The sequence below is a fragment of the Castor canadensis genome, chromosome 5 (assembly GCF_047511655.1).
Source record: "Castor canadensis chromosome 5, mCasCan1.hap1v2, whole genome shotgun sequence".
Classification (NCBI taxonomy): Eukaryota; Metazoa; Chordata; class Mammalia; order Rodentia; family Castoridae; genus Castor; species Castor canadensis.
The window spans coordinates 111,590,046-111,609,661 of record NC_133390.1 but is presented as its reverse complement, the minus strand read 5'-3'; the positions used below and the strand labels follow the sequence as shown (position 1 = coordinate 111,609,661).

The following is a 19,616-nucleotide window of genomic DNA, read 5'->3' as shown; positions in this document are numbered from 1 at the left end:
TGGATGATATACTCTATACATTTCTCAAATTATAAAATTAGCACGTTTTAAATCTAAGCCAAACTGTAAATAAATACTTTTATTAAGCTTAATCTAAGCAGGCAATTGGTATGATGAATATTGGCCTTATTGGGGGACAGGGTACTGTTAGAATCATTAAAATATATTAGCTAATAAATACTTCTGACCATGAATTTATTAGTACTGTATTCTTTGTCCTTCTATCCTCCTCACCACCTTTCTTCATAATATGTATAGAATGTATCCTAGTTACTGTCTTAAAAATGTTACCAAACCAGCTCATGCTAGCTAGCATACTTAAATTTATTTTTCTGAATCATGTTGCCAAGAAAACAATGTAATTTCTTTAAAACCCAGAATATTACACAGATATTATGTTTTTCAATTGTGTGAGTATTTAAAAAGCAGGCTGGCTAGGTGTGATGGTACACAGCTGCAATTCTGGCACTCAGGAGGTGAAGCAAGAGGATCATGTTTTAAGGGCAGCATGGGCAATGTGGTGGGACCCTGTCTAGAGAAAAAGCATCCTATCTTGCCTTTTAATGTAATTTAAGGCTAAAAACAACTATTAAAATATCTCATGGATCATTTAGCAATAAAGTCCTTTTTCTCAATTCCTTTTCACATTCACTACTGAATTTAAATTTAACCTTTTGGTTAAGTGTCATTATACTCAGAAAAGACATCTTATCTTGGCTTTCATGTACTGATTTTTCTAAAAGAAAATCAGTTTTATGATTCAATATTGCCTGTTTATAAACTTTGTGTTTTCTTTACAGAAATAGATATGTTAAGTAAGAGTTTGACAGTGTCCCAGAGAAATAAGGTATGCCTTGAAGAAGAGATGAAAAATCTCAAATTGTTGTCAGATGCAGCCATATTGAGGTCTCAGCAGATTCACATTTCAAGACAACAGGAAGTGAACTTGCAAGCCAGATGCTACAATTTGCAAAAAGAAGTACTAGGTAAAGAGAATTCTTTTTTGGTTTTGTTATCCACTAGCCAGCCATAAGGAAATATCTACATTTTTCTTAAAATCACAACAAAATCTTGATTTCCAGTTTTATCACTTGGAGTGCTAAGACTTAAGTGGACATATTAAAACACGGTTTCAAAAACAAAGTGGAATTTACTTTATCTCTCAGGGGATTGCTGGTTTAGAATACTGAAGGGAAACACAGCCTACAATGCTATGTAAGGTGAATCCAAAGTTACTTTCCATTTTTAATATTTCATTTTTAAAACTTAAAAATTTATGAAATAAGGCTTTAAAAACTGAGTGCTGAATATGCAACCATTCATTATAGTATTTTTTATAATTTTATAAGAAAATATCACATTTTTATAATGTGATAATAAACATCACATTAAATTTACCATTTCAAGCATTTTTAAGTGTTGCAGTTCAGTATTTTAAAAGTATTTTCTGCAATAGGCATATAGAACTGAAACTTCAGACCTGATAACACTAATTTTCTTTCCCTTCCTACTCTTGGCAGCCACCTCTCCCCTGTTTCTGTAAGTTTGGGTTTTTTAGATTCTACATCTAAGCGAGATTACACAGTTTTTGCTGTGTCTGTCTTATTTCACTTAGTATAGTGTCACCTAGTTTCATCCACACTGGCATATATGTCAGGATTTCCTTCTTTTTATGGCTGAATAGTTTTCCATTGTAAACACCGTATTTTCTTTATTCGTTCGTTTGTCACTAGACATTTGGATTGCTTCTACCTCTTGGCTATTGCAAACAATGACGTGATGAACATGGGGAAGCAAATATCTCCTCAAACCTTGTTTTGAATTCTTTGAAATATATACCCAGAAGTGGGATGACTGGGTCACATGAGCAATGTCTGTATTGTTTCCCCAGTGGCCATGTCATTACACATTCCCGCCTAAAGTGTGTAAAGATTCCATTTTCTTCATCTTCACCAACAATATTTTCTGTTGGTTATTTGCGTATCTTTCTTAGGGAATTGTCTGTTCAGGTCCTTTGCCCATTTTTAAAATCCAGTTATTTGGTTTTTTTGTTGTTCTTGACTTACAGAATTTCTCATAAATACTGGATATTAACATTTTGTCAGATATGTGTTTCTCCAATCCCATAAGTAGGCTTTTTACACTGTTGATTGTCTCCCTTGATGCACAGAAGTTTTAAAGTTTGATATAGTACCATTTCTTTGGTTTTGCTTTGTTCTCTGTGTTATTGGTGTTATATCCAAGAAATCACTCCCAAATCCAGGGTCCTAAGTTTTTCCCGTGTTTCCTTCTGAAAGGTGAATCCTATTTTTTTCTAGTCCTCCATTTTCCCAAATGAAAAGATTAAAAATTGTGTTTGGGGTACCTTGGACGAGATTTTTTAATTTTAAGCAAATTCCACCAAACGTTCAAGGAACAGGAAATCCTAATATTACATATTTTTGAGACAACAAAAAACTGAGGTCTGTTTCTCTACTCATTCTACAAGGCCAGAGTAACCCTGTTATTAAAATCACACAAAGATATTAAATGAAATAATATTATAGGCTTATTTACATTATGAATATTGATGTAAAAATTTCCACAAAATATTAGCAAATTGAAATTAATAGCATTGTTTTATGCTGAGTACATGATCAATTCTTACAAAAGTTTCCCTTAAAATATGAACTAAAATAAAATTCTCTACTTGAAAATCCTTGCAAATTTCTTCAAGCAAGTAAATGGTGAAACCAGGCTTTGTACCTAGGCAATCCAATTCAAATGCTTGCTCTCTTCCCCACCATGTCACATGGCACAATAGTTGTTGACACCTACTGAAAGATAACTATTTGCCAGTCACTGTGCTAAGCATTGACATACATTTAATTCTCAAATAGCTCTAAGACTAAGTATAATTATTATTATTATCCTCTTGATACTAGTGAAGAAATCCAGCCTTAGTCAAGTTAAGTAATTTGCTTTAGGTTACAAAACTAGTAAGTAACAAAGAGGCAATATGCACGACAAAGCCCAGAATAAAAGAATTAAATGTCACATTTCATTTGATATTTGGTTTATAACTGAAACCATGTGTACAGTGTTGAATACTCTTTCCAATGGAAATTGGCATTTTGGAACCTGGAAATCATTTACTCAGGACTTTTGTAGGAACTGTAAATGTATAACATTTATAATAAAAAGTGCTATCATTTCTTAATGGGCTTCCATGTAGAAAAGGAAATAACTTTAGTCTGCTTCTTTCCAATTAGCCCAACTAAAACCCAAAATTTAGAGTTTTAGGGAAGTAGATTTTTTTAGAAAATAACTCTCTTAATAGAACCTTTTAATAGTATGGGACTACCTTATAAAGAAGTGAGTCTGGATGTCCAACTTTCAGGTATATTATTAAAGGATTTCCAAGTTTTGAGGGGAGTTAGACTAGCTAACTTAGAATTTTAAGATTCTGAAGCCTCAAATGCTTTCTTCCTAGTGAGTGTATTATAAGAAAGAACAAATCAATTCTTAACTGTGAGTGTATGAAAGTTATAGTCAATTGAGTATCTTATACCTGTGACATGAAATATGTCAACTTGGTATCTGAAGTTTTGATTTTATAAGCTAGAAAAGACAGGGATATAGCAAGCTCTGCATAAGAATTACTCTCGTGTGCCTTAGAGAATTAAAAGTCTTCTATATCCTGGATATTTTGCCTGACCTGGAATAGCTTCAGTGGGATTGCCCCAAGGTTGTAGATTCCAGGAAACTTTGGGAAGTAGAAGCTATCTCTAGCTAGATGGAGCCACACTAAAAACATATAAGGGTAATTAGACAAAAATAATTTTGTAGAATTCATTACATCAGGAGCTATCAATGTTAAACATATAAATAGTTGTAGAATTCTCTAATGTATGAATAGTTGATCCTCATGGATGATGTTTTGGAGCTTAGCTTTGATCTATTGTTAACATCTTACATTAGTATGGTACCTTTTTTTGAGGGGAGGGTTAGCACTAGGATTTGAATGTACTTGGGAGGCAAGTGCTCTATTGCTTGAGCCATGCCTCCAGTCCTTTTTCTCTGGTTATTTTGGAGATAAGGACTTGCTTTTTGCCCAGGCTGGCCTGAACAAAAATCTTCCTATTCTATACTTCCCACTGTATCTGGGATGGCAGGCACACAGCACCACATTCATCTTTTTTCTGTTGAGATGGGTCTCATGAATTTTTTTGCCTGGGCTGGCTTGGAACCACCATCCTCCTGAGCTCAGTCTCCTGCATAGCTGAAATGACAGGTGCACCCTGGCTGTTGGTTGAGATGAGGTCTTGTGAACTTTTTGTCAGGGCTGGTCTTGATATCAGCCTAGTATGCTATGTGTTTTACAAGTAATTAACCAATGTTGACAAATAATTATGAACTTAAGTCCATAGTTTATTCACATTTCCTTAGTTTTACCTAATGTACTTTCTATGTTTCTGGATCCTACCTAAGATGACACATTACATTTAATCATCATGTCTTATTAGACTCCTCTTGACTGTGACAATTTCTCAAACTTTTCCTTATTTTTTATGTTCTCAGATATCTGAAGGCATACTGGTCAGATATATTGTAGGGTGCCCCTCTATTCGAATTATCTAGTTTTTTTTTTTTCTCATTTTTACAATAGAGTTACAGGTTTGGGAAAGAAAAAGTACAGAGGCCTAGAGGAGTTTTCACTATATCTTTTCAAGAGTAAATACTACCAACATGATTCACAACTAAGATGTTGATCTTAATCAACTGCCTGCAGCAGCACTTGTCTGGTTTCTTCACAGTGAAGTTACTCTTCTCTCCCTTTCCATATTACACTCTTTGAAAGAAAGTCTCTACATGCAGTACAGGCTTGAATAGGAAGTTCTCTGTCTTTTTTAGGGAAGAAATCCCTATAACTTATTTGAAATTCCTCTGCATGGGAAATTCACCTCTTCTCCCCATTTCTTAATTTGTTATTTATATGAGTAGGAGTTAATGGATATTTACTTTAAACTTAGGTTATAATCCAATACTACTTCACTTTTTTTGTTCAGATTTTATAGCTTTGGCTATTTGAAGTTCTTTTGTTTGCCTTCTGTGTTTCTTTAACATATTCCCATCAATATGGGTGCTGTCATTTTTAATACTTCTTTATTTTCTAGCACTACAAAGAAAGCTCATCTTGTACATTTCCTGCTCCAGTCCTAGAATCAGCCATTTGTCCAAGGAGCTGTGATTTCTTCTATTGGGCGATGGCATTCCAAATCAAGAACAGGTGAAGGAGGATGTATATGGTGGGAATATTATGTACTCATGTATGAAAAAGGAAAAATGAGACCTGTTAAAACTATTCTGAGATGGAGGGGGGGGATAAAGAATGATGGAGAAGGTGAATTTAACTAAAATATATTGTAAGCATTTATAAAATATATTATAAATGTCACAGTATACTTCTGGTACAATAATAATATGATAACAAAAATAAAATTAAATGAAAGCAGCAAGATAAACAAAAAAAGAGGTGAGACCTAGTAGGAGGAAGTAAGGTCATTGGAATCATGCCCTTGGAAGAGCTTTTGGGACCCTGTCCCTTTCTGTCTCTCACTTTGCTTCTTGGCCACATGAGGTGAATAGGCCTCCTCGGTCATTTGCTCCCAGCATGCTGTATTGAGCTATCATGAGCCCAAAGCAAGAAAGCCAGGTGACCAGAGACTGAAACCATGAGCCAAAGTAAACTAGTCCTCCTTTTAAGTTGATTATCTTAGTGTTTTTTTCACATAAATGGAAATCTGAATAATACAGAAGGGTATAGAACTATAAATTAATGAACAATAGCAGTTTCCATCTCATTCTTCTTGGATAGTTGTATATCAGACTAGGTCCATTTTCTTCTCCGCCCTAGGGCATGTGGGGAACTTTCCCAGTTGTTCCCTCCTCCAGTGTTCCAAGCCTGCCCCTTTGCTCCCTTCCTCTCCACTACCTATTTTCTACTTGTTGTCACCAATTCTATCTCTGCCCAGTATCCATTAACCTGTTCAGTATCCTCCTACTACAACTCACCTGTTCCCATCTGTTGGCCGTGGGCTAACCATATTCTGTGATTCATTTCCTCTTTTATTTTTTTGGAAAGTATTTATTGAGCATCTAGCCCATACCAGCCAAGAGGCCATGTCTTCCCTTTGACTTCTGGTGTGTAGTGGGTCCCAACTCTTCATGGAAGTTTTTACCTCCTAGCTTTGCGCCAATTTTATGCGCAGGTCCTCTTCATCTTAGCAGCTCTTGATAGCGGTTTTTGTCCTCTGAGCTAAGAATAAGTAAACTTCTCCACCTTCAATTTTGTTGCCATCAAATTATTTTGTTTAGTTTTATTTTCTCTACCATGTTATGACATTTACTCCATAATTTTTATGAACTTCATTTTCTGAGTCTGCTTGCTTTTAATTTATGCCTATTTTTTCTGTTACTATCTGAATAATGTCTGTAAGATTTTCTGTTATTTTGGCTTTTCCAGTTTATTAATTTTTTTCCTTAAATCATGTCACCCTTTTGAGAAGAGGAAAAAAAAATACATTACACACAGTGAATATCTTCTCCCCAGATAAATCATTGTGTTAACATAATAGGCATAGCATTTTAGATTTTCTTTGGATAAATTAAAATAAGAGCAGATTGATACACAGCCATCTCTCCTAATTATGTCTTGTTTTTAAGAAACAACTTATTTAAATAATATGAAAGTATTTAAAATTTACTTCCAATATGAACTTTACAAATGGATTCTAACTAATAATCTTAAGTCTAATTCTAAGCCTTTGCATGTTTATACTTTTCCTACAAGCCATTTTACCAGCTTCACAGCTGTAGAACCAACATTGAGTGTTAAAGGATCACAAAAGCTTCCTTTCTAAAACCAGTTCATAAAAATGAATTAAAATAAAATGGAAAATAGAAAATTAAAAAAAAAATTTAAAAAAAAACCCAAAAAACTTCCAAGTTTATATGCAATGCAATTTCAGTCTTAATAATTTGGATGTCCGTCTCAATCTCCAGTCCTGGAGTTGGTGCCTCAGACAAAAACCACTTGATCATCTCAATAGATGCAGAAAAAGCCTTTGATAAGATCCAACACCATTTCATGATAAAAGCTCTAAGAAAACTAGGAATAGAAGGAAAGTTCCTCAACATTATAAAAGCTATATATGACAAACCTACAGCCAGCATTATACTTAACGAAGAAAAACTGAAACCATTCCCTCTAAAATCAGGAACCAGACAAGGATGCCCACTATCTCCACTCCTATTCAACATAGTACTGGAATTCCTAGCCAGAGCAATTAGGCAAGAAGAAGGAATAAAAGGAATACAAATAGGTAAAGAAACTGTCAAAATATCCCTATTTGCATATGACATGATCCTATACCTTAAAGACCCAAAAAACTCTACTCAGAAGCTTCTAGACATCATCAATAGCTATAGCAAGGTAGCAGGATATAAAATCAACATAGAAAAATCATTAGCATTTCTATACACTAACAATGAGCAAACGGAAAAAGAATGTATGAAAACAATTCCATTTACAATAGCCTCAAACAAAATCAAATACCTAGGTGTAAACCTAACAAAAGATGTGAAAGACCTCTACAAGGAAAACTATACACTTCTGAAGAAAGAGATTGAGGAAGACTATAGAAAGTGGAGAGATCTCCCATGCTCATGGATTGGTAGAATCAACATAGTAAAAATGTCGATACTCCCCAAAGTAATCTACATGTTTAATGCAATTCCCATCAAAATTCCAATGACATTCATTAAAGAGATTGAAAAATCTACTGTTAAATTTATATGGAAACACAAGAGGCCACGAATAGCCAAGGCAATACTCAGTCAAAAGAACAATGCAGGAGGTATCACAATACCTGACTTCAAACTATATTACAAAGCAATAACAATAAAAACAGCATGGTACTGGCACAAAAACAGACATGAAGACCAGTGGAACAGAATAGAGGATCCAGATATGAAGCCACACAACTATGAGCAACTTATCTTTGAGAAAGGAGCTAAAAATATACGATGGAGAAATAGCAGCCTCTTCAACAAAAACTGCTGGGAAAACTGGTTAGCAGTCTGCAAAAAACTGAAACTAGATCCATGTATATCACCCTATACCAAGATTAACTCAAAATGGATCAAGGATCTTAATATCAGACCCCAAACTCTTAAGTTGATACAGGAAAGAGTAGGAAATACTCTGGAGTTAGTAGGTATAGGTAAGAACTTTCTCAATGAAACCCCAGCAGCACAGCAACTAAGAGATAGCATAGATAAATGGGACCTCATAAAACTAAAAAGCTTCTGTACATCAAAAGAAATGGTCTCTAAACTGAAGAGAACACCCACAGAGTGGGAGAAAATATTTGCCAATTATACATCAGACAAAGGACTGATAACCAGAATATACAGGGAACTTAAAAAACTAAATTCTCCCAAAACTAATGAACCAATAAAGAAATGGGCATGTGAACTAAACAGAACTTTCTCAAAAGAAGAAATTCAAATGGCCAGAAAACACATGAAAAAATGCTCACCATCTCTAGCAATAAAGGAAATGCAAATTAAAACCACACTAAGATTCCACCTCACCCCTGTTAGAATAGCCATCATCAGCAACCCCACCAACAACAGGTGTTGGCGAGGATGCGGGGAAAAAGGAACCCTCTTACACTGTTGGTGGGAATGTAGACAACCACTCTGGAAAAAAATTTGGAGGCTACTTAAAAAGCTGGACATTGATCTACCATTTGATCCAGCAATACCACTCTTGGGGATATACCCAAAAGACTGTTACTCCAGAGGCACCTGCACATCCATGTTTATTGCGGCACTATTCACAATAGCCAAGTTGTGGAAACAGCCAAGATGCCCCAGCACTGACGAATGGATTAAGAAAATGTGGTATCTCTACACAATGGAATTTTATGCAGCCATGAAGAAGAACGAAATGTTATCATTCGCTGGTAAATGGATGGAATTGGAGAACATCATTCTGAGTGAGGTTAGCCTGGCCCAAAAGACCAAAAATCGTATGTTCTCCCTCATATGTGGACATTAGATCAAGGGCAAACACAACAAGGGGATTGGACTATGAGCACATGATAAAAGCTTTAGCACACAAGGGAGGGGTGAGGATAGGTAAGACACCTAAAAAACTAGCTAGCATTTGTTGCCCTTAATGCAGAGAAACTAAAGCAGATACCTTAAAGCAACTGAGGCCAATAGGAAAAGGGGACCAGGAACTAGAGAAAAGGTTAGATCAAAAAGAATTAACCTAGAAGGTAACACCCACGCACAGGAAATCAATGTGAGTCAATGCCCTGTATAGCTATCCTTATCTCAACCAGCAAAACCCCTTGTTCCTTCCTATTATTGCTTATACTCTCTCTACAACAAAATTAGAGATAAGGGCAAAATAGTTTCTGCTGGGTATTGAGGGGGGGGAGAGGGAGGGGGTGGAGTGGGTGGTAAGGGATGGGGTGGGGGCAGGGGGGAGAAATAAACCAAGCCTTGTATGCACATATGAATAATAAAAGAAAAATGAAAAAAAAAAAAAAAAACCCATGACAAAAAAAGGGCTGGTGGAGTGGCTCAGGGTGTAGGCCCTGAGTTCAAACCCCAGTACCAGAATAAAAAAAAAAAAAACCAGTTCATTTGAATTGCTGTTCTGTGGCCTGTTATTCACATTCTTAGTTGTTCCTTATTTCCTCTTAGGTTTCCTTTCTTAACAAATGAGTAATATGTTACACTCTTTTTTTGACTAACATGAAATATATTTGTAATGTGAACTTTTGTGCTGAATATTTTATCACTATCGTCTTTCCTTAAATATGTTTTAAATGTTGTGTAGTATTTTATATCTCTTACTTTTATAATAAACTTCGTTTTTCTCCATTTTAAACTATGTAACTATCTTTCTGTTGGGTTTTTTAACTCCTCCCTCCCCTATTTGCCTCACCAATATTGTAGTAATTAGAAGCATTGTAGGCTTGTTGCCATCCATTAGCTAGGTTACTCTGGCACACATCTGTCCTCAGGAGTGTCTATACCAGGCAACCAACGGATTGGCCTAAGACTTTGGAAGCCCCTTCCAGGCTCTGATGTGCTATGATGTGTTTCTAACTCTGATGCTAGTTCTTTATGTTTCCAAAATTAAATAAAAATCACGTTTTCACACTTTGTTACTATTTTCTTTTAAAACATTGAATAATTTCAACTTTGAATCAAGTATATAGTTTTTATGATTATCTTTTTTACATTAAAAGTTTTTCAATTTTATTTTTCCCATATTTTACCTTTATTTCTCTTTGAGATGTAGGTGCTCAAAAATTTAAATATATGTATTAATTCTAGTTTAATGGTGATATAAGAATAAATGATGAATTGTCAATATCAGCCTAATCCTTAATGATAAAATTTAATTTTCATAAGAAAGTAAACATACAAAATAAAAACCTGGAGACTTAATTCTTAGTCCCCTTTAAAAGATTTGTTTATATAAGTTTTGTAATTTTATGTTTAGCTCCCACTAATATTACTTCCAAAATGCACAATTTATCTCGATTGATAATACTTCTCTCAGAGGTCATTGTGACCCACAAATCAGTCCACTTAAATGATTTTCCTTCCACCTGGTAGAATAAAGTGTCCTTTACTTTTTGTCAGCAATTACAAATATTGGAAGACAGGGTTCAGATAAATCATTTCAGCATTGGTATCCTTAAATTTATTTGACCAAGCTCCAAATTTTATTCCAAGTAAAAAAGCTTCGAACCTTTTTTCTCTCAGTGTGCTGTTTGGTAAAATAAATAATATAGAGATACTTTAATGAAATTATTTTTGCATGTAATATTTCAACATACTAATTGAATTTTTTTAAAGACAGCATTATTGAGATATAATTTGCGTATCATAAAATTCACTCATGTAAGTGTACTATTTAATGGTTTTTAGAATATTTGCAGAGTGTGTGGCCATTACCACCATCTGACTTTAGAGCATTTCTGTCACCCCAAAAAAGAATCCTTGAGGCCATTAGCAGTCACTCCCCTTACATTCCTGCCCCTCCCCCACCAATCATTAATCTGCTTTCTGCCTCTGAAGATTTTCCTAGCCTGGCATTTCATACAAATGGAACTATATAGTATGTGGTCTTTTGTGTGTTAGCATAAGCTTGTGCCTGTCATCTATGCTGTAGCAGGCATGAGTCCTGCATTCCTTCATTACTAGCTACTTTATATATGTATTAATTTTAGTGGGACTGTGGTTTTCACTTAGGGCTTCACACTTGCAAAGCAAGCACTCTACCACTGTGCCACACCTCCAGTCCCTTTTGCTCTGGTCATTTTGGAGATGAGGTCTCTAGAACTGTTTGCCCAGACTGGCATCAAGCTGCAATCCTCCTGATCTCAGCCTCCCAAGGAGCTAGGGTTGCAGGTACGAGCCACAAGCATCCAGCAGTAGCTATTTTAGTAAAGCAAAAAAATAGTCAAAATGAGTGATGTGGTCCAATTGGAAAGAAAATACTGATTCAGTAGACAAACACTTCTGCTTTATGGAGCTGTTTAATACCTTTTTTTAGGCCCTTTGGACAAGTAATTAATTTCCTTGACTCCATTACTTCATCTATAAGATGGCAATATGGGCTGGGGGGCATAGCTCAGTGACTAAATAGTGCCTCTCTAGCCAGTGTGAGGTCCTGAATTCAAACCCTAGTACTGCCAACCACCAAAAAAAAGGGGAGTGGGAGAATACTTGTCTCAAAGCATTAGGAGAAAAGCAAGATAAAATGAAGTAACGCCTAAAGAACCATATAAGTATAAAATATTAAACTGCATTTATTTATTTGTAGCACTGGTGGTTGAACTCAGGGCCTCAAGCTTACTAGCTTGAACCAAGCTTCCTGCTTAAATTGCATTTTAAAGAGGTTTTCTTGATGTGACAGAAAACCAAATGATTGTAGGTTAAAAGTATTAGAATTTCCTTAAATGCTATTTTAATCACAAAGGAAAACAATAATTTTTAATTTCTCTTAGTCAAAAGGTCCATTTACCTCCATTAATTTATCTTCCAGTCAGCCTTGGTTAGCTGTAGCAGTTGTCTGTCTGCTCTTAGAATGGGTGCTGAAGAAGACTTCAGCATTATCTATTGTATGGCGGATGAAGAAGTCTATGAACAGTGTCCCCTAAGACCCCACCTACAAGGTATAATTTCCAGAGGGAGCTCCCTGTGGTAATTAACCAGTCTTTATGGTTCGTTTTGAACTCTTGCTCCAGTTGGAAAAGTGAAAACTTGATTTCTAATAGCATGGAGAAATTCCAATGTTCAGATAGAGTTAGGAACATTTGATGTGTGTCCTTACAGTCTTAATTTTTAAAATATTACATATACCTGTAAAGATAATGTATTAGTTTTATAATCTCTACCTCCCATTTGTCCCTATTACAGAATCTTTCCATATCAAAGATATTCATGGAACTATTCTGTTGTTTGGATCAATCATAAATTACTTAGTCTTACCCTGTTATTTGGTAGATGCTTTCATTTTTTTCTATTAATATGTATTATATTCAAGTATATATATTTTGATATACTAGGGTTTGAACTCAGTGCTTTGCACTTGCTAAGCAGGTGCTCTATCACTTGAGCCATTCCCCCAGCCCTTTATACTTTAGTTGTTTTTCAAATAGTGTCTGACATTCATGTCCAGGAAGACCTGAACCTGGATACTGCTACTTATGCTTCCTGTGTAGCTTAGATAGATGACAAGGGAGCATAACCATGCTCAGCTTTTTATTAGTTGAGATGGGGTCTTGCTAAGTTTTTGCCTGGACTGTCCTTGAACCCTCATCCTCCTAATTTCTGCCTCCCTGTAGCTAGACTTAAAGGCATCAACCTCCATGTCTGGCTTAAACGTTCTTACTTTTTTTTTTACATATCTGTGAATATTGTATGAGAAACTCTTCACTCTTAAAATTATAAAAAATTATTTTTGCTTTTTTTACATTACATAATTTTATGGTAAAATTTATTTTAGAATGTAATTAGCTTGAAGTAGTTTTGTAGCATAAAAGCACTCTTTTGTAGATCACTATGCCCTTTGCCTGCTATACTGCCATGCAAGCACAGAGAAAAAGGGTGTGGAAAGAACTGGTACTCTCTGTGGCTGAAGATGCACTCCACCTCCTTCACAGTCTTGCATAGAATCTGCCCTGCATACAGGAATCTCTGCAAATGCTCTGACCTTAAAACATTGATTCATCCAAGGAAGTTGATGTCCATGTGGTTTTGTGACTATTGGAAATTGTCTTCAATTTTAGATCTGAACTTCTCTGTCTTTCATTTATTTGCTTTATTATTAACACTGAAGTTATTTTCTTTTATATCATAAACGTTTTCAGTTAATATTCTGTTCATTTCATCACAGGTCCCTGTCTTTTCCCAGTTCACTCTGGGCTGTCCACATCTTTTGGTAGTATTTTCCAGCCTTGAAAAAAATCTCATTGTAATTTATGAATATATGTGATTATATGTACAGATTCAACAGAAAGCAAAATATTGCTCTAAAGCATTCAGAAAATTTTCTAAATCTGCTAGAACTTGTTCTTTATGAGATCAATCAAGTATTATATTCATTTTGATAGTAGGGAGAGTGGTTGAATAATTTAATCAGTATAGAAATACAACTGGAACATAAGACTTCCTTTCTTAGCCACACTTAGAGAATTTTCCATATTTTATAAGCCTCTATAAACTATAGTTATTTCCTGCAATATGAGGTTGGTTTAATATTAGAATAAATATGAATAGAAAATTTAGATACATTTTACATGAACAATTCTGAAGTTTACATGAACAATAAATTTTTAAATTTATTTTTATTATTGTACTGGGGTACATTGTGACATTTACAAAATTCTTACAATATATCGTAGTTGAATTCACCTCCTCCATCATTCTCCTTTATACCTCTCCTCCCCTCTTTCCTGGAACAGTTTCAACAGGTCTTTTTTTTCCATTTACATACATGTGTACATAGTATTCCCACCATATTCACCCTCCTATACCCTTTCCTTATATTGATCCTTAATATTAGAATATAATTCATTTATAAGTTCTATAAATATTCTGGTTATCTTCTTAGCTTGATTTCATCTACACTATACCCTCTGCTGCCCCCACACCCCACAAATAACTTTGTGGTTTTAAATGTAACTACATCTGTACTGAATTGCAACTTTTTAGCTGTATTTCCACACCTGTTCCAGCATCTGATTTATTAAAATCTCTAAATGTTATTTCAGTCCCTTCTGGCATAATGCAGAAAATGTTAAATATACTTCAGGAATACTTGTTTCAAAATAGATATGAATCAAACCTCTGAAAAATAAATCCTAAAAGTAAAATGAATTTTCTAAGTAGCTACATCACCATCTGAGATTCGTAAAATGTTCACTAAAGTTAAAATATGTTAATTTGGAATTGACATAGTTGAATAACCATTAAATAACTTATTGATATGTATTTTTATATATGCAAAACTTTCTTCTTTGAATACAAATTTCAGGTGAGATAAAGATTAAATCTAATGCATCCAACTGATTTTATTCATTCAGAGCAGTTATATCTGGACAGAAATTCCACAATTTCAACTGCATAATGAATTAACATCTAATTAAATAAGATAATTTAAGATGGTGAAAAATAAAGCAGACTTTAGTTTAAAGGACTTACTGGTTTGTTATTTAAAACAATTTATCATTCATCAAGGCAAAAATGAAGCACTTGACTGTAATTTATCTAAGTATATCTAAGTATGTATATATATATATACATATATATATATAAAACATACATATATATATATATAACCTAAATAGAATGGAACTTAGCTATAAATAAAGTAGGTGCTCAATTAGAGTGTATTGAGGTAAAATAATATGACTATAAGAAAGTTGCATGTTAACACCAAGATACATAGCATATAATGTAAATGAAAACTGTGTAGCTATTTCTGTTCCATGTATTTTGATCTTAGGTACTTAATTTTAAGCTTATTTGCTGGAATTCCTATTTCTAAAGTCTACAGAATTTTATTTTTTTAATGATTACTTTTAAAGCCACGTTCATATCTCAGGTACTACTGAATACAGCAGATAGGGTTCCTGCTCTCACAGAATTTACATTTTGTGAGGAGTCAACAAGTATAAAGCACTGAGGCTGTAGTGCCTGCTCAATAGTAACTACTCTGTTAGCTGTGATGATAATGGGGGAAGATACCCATGTATAGATGTGCTCAAAGCCTGAGCTAAGGTGAGATCACCTTTGAAGATAATACAGATGGTTGGCTAGGGACGGAGCCCCTGGTGCCTCCCAGCAATTAGAATGGTTCTAAGAATGAGAATCTGCACTGAAGACAGACTGAGAAACAATAGCCAGAATGTTACCAAGAGGGGAGAAAACAGGAGTGGAAGTGTAGCTCAAGCAGAGGAGAGTGCCTGTCTAGTAGGCTTTTCAAAGCCCTGTACCACCAAAAAAAAGAGGGAGAAAACAACTGCATTTTAAGAGTTTGAATGTAGTAAGAACAGAGTTAAATTTTAGAATTGCCAATATAGAAGGTCCTTCATGATCTTCAAAAGAACTGTTTCTGTAGAGGAGTGAAGAAGAAATCTTGATTGGAGCAAATAGAAAAAAGAGTGGGGAAAAGGCAAATTATAAAAAAAAGAGAGTCATGAATGACTGAGTATCAGTTGAGATGCTCAGCATAACTGCAGTTAAACCAACAGTGAGGCACCAGTTTGTACCCTTTGGATTGGCAAAAGTTAGAAAAATAGCTCTTTCTAATGATTATTAGAAAAGCAGGAAGTTTAATTAAGAGAGATGGGAATGGACCTTAGCTAGGGCCATTCTAGGAATCATTTGGCAGTATTTAAATATATATATGCCAGTGACATCACACCTATGCTTAATACAGCTCTAGGGATATGCTACAGAAAAACTCCCAAAATCACACAAGAAAATGAGTTAAAAAAACCTTTCTTTGCATGGTTATTTGTGGCAACACAAAGTTTCAGGCAACCTTTTTTTCCATCACTATAGGACTGAATAAATTAAATGTGATATATGTACACAATGAAATATAGCACTCAGAAAGGAATGAATCATATCCATTTATCTAGATATGTAGCTATATAGGTGTCTCAAAATTGTAATGTTCATGAGATTTGTAGCCTAATACAATTTGTGTGATTTCTTAAACACTTACAAAAAAAGTACAGTTTTTTTTTCCACACATAAGATGCAGGTTAGAAGACATACATTAAATTGGCAAGCTTGGCTACCCTGTAGAAAGTATCATTCTCAAATTCAAATGAACACGATCAGTGTCACCCATCTTCAAAACAACTCTCCTTGCTGGCATATCCCTATCCAGCTACAATTAAATTTCTTTACTCCCTGTTCAGAGGAGCAAATGGGTTTTTAATTGCAGTTTCAACTTCATCTAGTCCCATTCCTTATGTCACAGATACACCAAACAGAGTTGATTAGATTCCTTAGTATACAACATGGTAGTATTTGTGACCCCTGTGAAAACAAGGCCCTTCTCTGTACAATAAGCAGCTATAAAATTTTTCAAATACAAAAAGTAATATAATGTGTGTGAACCCATCACCCATACTTAACAAGTTTTAACATTTTGCCATAGTTACCATATAGATTGTTAGATGAAAGAAAACACATAGTGAAAACCCCCATTTTTACACTGTCATACAAAGAGAACCACTGGTGACTCCAGGCCCAAGTGCAAAATAAGATCCTCAGGTGAGAAGTGATGAAATTCAGAGCAGAAATGGAGGAGTGGCCCTAACGCCACTACCTGTAATAGTTGGCATTTAGGCGGTGCTCTCAGTGTGCCTGTCACTGTTCTCCTTTACATCTATGAAGTCTTTTAATGGATAGAGTCCTGTACAATAGTAACCACCTACAGATAGCTAGTAGGAAGCAAGTAGAGCCAGGATTTGAAATTAGTCAGTCTGGTTTTAGAACTCATGTACTCGACCTCTAAACTCTCCTGGGTTAGTGTGTGTTAGAGGACTGAGAGTTTGTTTTTCCTTGTCTTCTGTTATCTCTACCATTAAAAAAATACAACCTTCAATTCCTCATTAAAAAAAATTTATTCAAGTCTCTGGGTGCTACCATTTCTCCCATTGTTCTTCCATTCTGCTGCTTGAACCTTGAATCATTTTCCTCCAAATAGCCCTTTGGACCATATTTTTACATTTTGATGTTTACAAGAAAATTTTGAGCTTAAAATATCTTTCTACTATAAAAATCTTATTTATTGTTTTCTCAAGCATTATATTAATTTAATATGCCTTCCAGGTCACTATTAAAATTTTATATCTTCCTATAAAATAGTTAACTATGAATACCTTTTCTATTTGTAGTTTCTAGAAACCTTTCAGAATAACAGGATTCTCTTAAATGACTAATTACCCCAAATTTGATGCCTATGTAACATTATCCAGCAAGCAGCTGGCTTCGTATGAAGAGAGGCTAAGAGCTCGTTTTTGTTTTGTTCATTTAAAATCATTTGCTTCTTATTTAATATCTGCAAAGAATGCAGTCACATCATAGTAGACTGTGCTGTTGTAAATTTTGGATTGTTTCCATGGGTTCCGCCTTACATCTGCATGGTGTTTAAAGCCAGTGCTTCCTTTCTTTTTGTAGGCATTCAGGGCCTTTTGCCTCATAATCCAATGTCATGCTGAATGACGGAAAATTGAAGCTGAATTTATTTAACTATACAGAAGGACTGCACAGAACAATACACTTATTTAAAAAACTCCTTGCCTCAGAAACTGAAGGAGCTGTTTGGTGCAGGTGGCTTAATCTCTCTACTGCTTATCCTAACTGTGTTCCTTTATTTATTAAGGACAGGAACTGGGCACACTGCTTCTGAAAACAAAGGGACCCTACTAGTCTACCAGAACCTATAATAAACCCGTAGGATGCTTGTACCTCATTCAGAACCACAAAGATATGTCTGTTGTGTTTTTTGTTTTTGAAATAATAAATCTTAGCACTTCTTGATTGCAGAAAGTATAACCAAAAGTTTAAAAAGAAGAAAAACAGCCATGAAAATATATTAATCAACTGCCAATTATACACAAAGAGACTTTTTACATTATGGATTATTCATTATGAACTTTATTTTCTCAACTCTGTAATGTCTTCTCTGCTTATATAAAATGGTTTCTTTATTGACATTAATGTTTTCTGTTTCTGTTTACTTCACATGACAGCCTTCAGAAGTTCTTCTTTTATTGTTATTGTTTTTCTAGTGGTACTGGGGTTTTGAACTCAGAGCCTGTCACTTGAGCCACACACCCATCCCTTTTTGCTTTAGTTATTTTTCCGATAGGGTCTTGCATTTTTGCCACGGCCAAACCCAGACTACATCCTCCTATTTACATCTCTCTAGAACCACCACAGGAGCGTACCACCACTCCCAGTTTTGTTGGTTGAGATGAAGTCCCACTAACTTTTTCCCTAGGCTGGCCTCCCATTGCAATCCACCCCAATTCTCCTAATCATCACCTCCTGAGCCACTGGGATTATAGCATAAGCAACCATGCCTAGCTGAAGTTCTTGTTTTTTAAAATAAAACATTGGTTTACTTTCCCAATTTTTACTCAAGTTGCTGTAAGTTGCATAGTAAATAATCTTGGAGAAGCAGCTTCTCTACTCATTGGGTTTGGTGGATTAAAGACTAAGCTTAGTTTATTTTGAAACAGTGGGGCAAAGGGAGATTGAGGTGGGTAGGCAGAGAGAATAGCATTAGAAAAGTATAATAGCTTTCCTTTTCCTTTCCTCTTGAGTTGTATCATGGTAGCATAGTTTTATTTTGCTTTGATCCCTGTAGATTCTAGAACTATCATACATAAGCATATTTAAACGTGAGCCTCAGAATACTTTTTGCTTTTTGTTTTTGAAGTTTTAGCAAGGACTTATTTTACTATAATAAGATAAAAGTAGGGAAAATTTTTTTTAAAAAGAGGAGAAAATACCTTCTGCTAGTAGTGCAGGGGTGGGAGACAAACTCTGTGTTTTTTTGGTTTTTGTTTTTGGGCTTGGTAGGTAGCCCAGTCTGGTCTCAAACTCATGATCCTTCTGCCTCAACCTCTTGAGTGCTGGGCTTATAAGCATGTACCACTATGCCTGGCTCAAAATATTTTTAATGCTATAAAATAGGCTATTTTTACCATCTACTGTTCTCCTAATTCTCAAGTAATTGAGAATTAATTATATAAAATCCACATAGCAAGTACCAATTCTTTGGGGTTTATATTTAAGACAATCAGTTTTTAAGTATAGCTGTATTAGAAGTACTAAGATAAAATTAATCCCATCAGTTCAGATTCTAGTTTAGGATTATATCCTGACAAAAACACCAAGGGTCATTTCAAAGGAAAATATAATTGTTTCTCTGACATTAGTCTCATAAAATTAGTCACAATGACACTATGGTAGGCTTAATGTCTTGCATTAGTTATAATGTACTGGTT

At 34.9% G+C, this 19,616-nt stretch overlaps 1 protein-coding gene across 6 annotated transcripts in view; it reads left to right on the top strand.

The window, feature by feature from the left end:
* Lekr1 (leucine, glutamate and lysine rich 1) overlaps nt 1–19,616 on the top strand; it is a 193,518-nt gene that overhangs the window by 103,295 nt on the left and 70,607 nt on the right. For 2 of the 6 annotated variants that reach the window (XM_074073918.1, XM_074073919.1), the window contains exon 6: nt 801–986. The exons of 2 other annotated variants lie outside the window; for them this stretch is intronic. In XM_074073918.1, coding sequence (XP_073930019.1) covers nt 801–986 — 186 coding nt within the window. Of the gene's footprint in view, nt 1–800; nt 987–5,156; nt 5,270–19,616 lie in introns of those variants that run through there. 2 more of the 6 variants (XM_074073920.1, XM_074073922.1) reach the window with 2 other exon arrangements.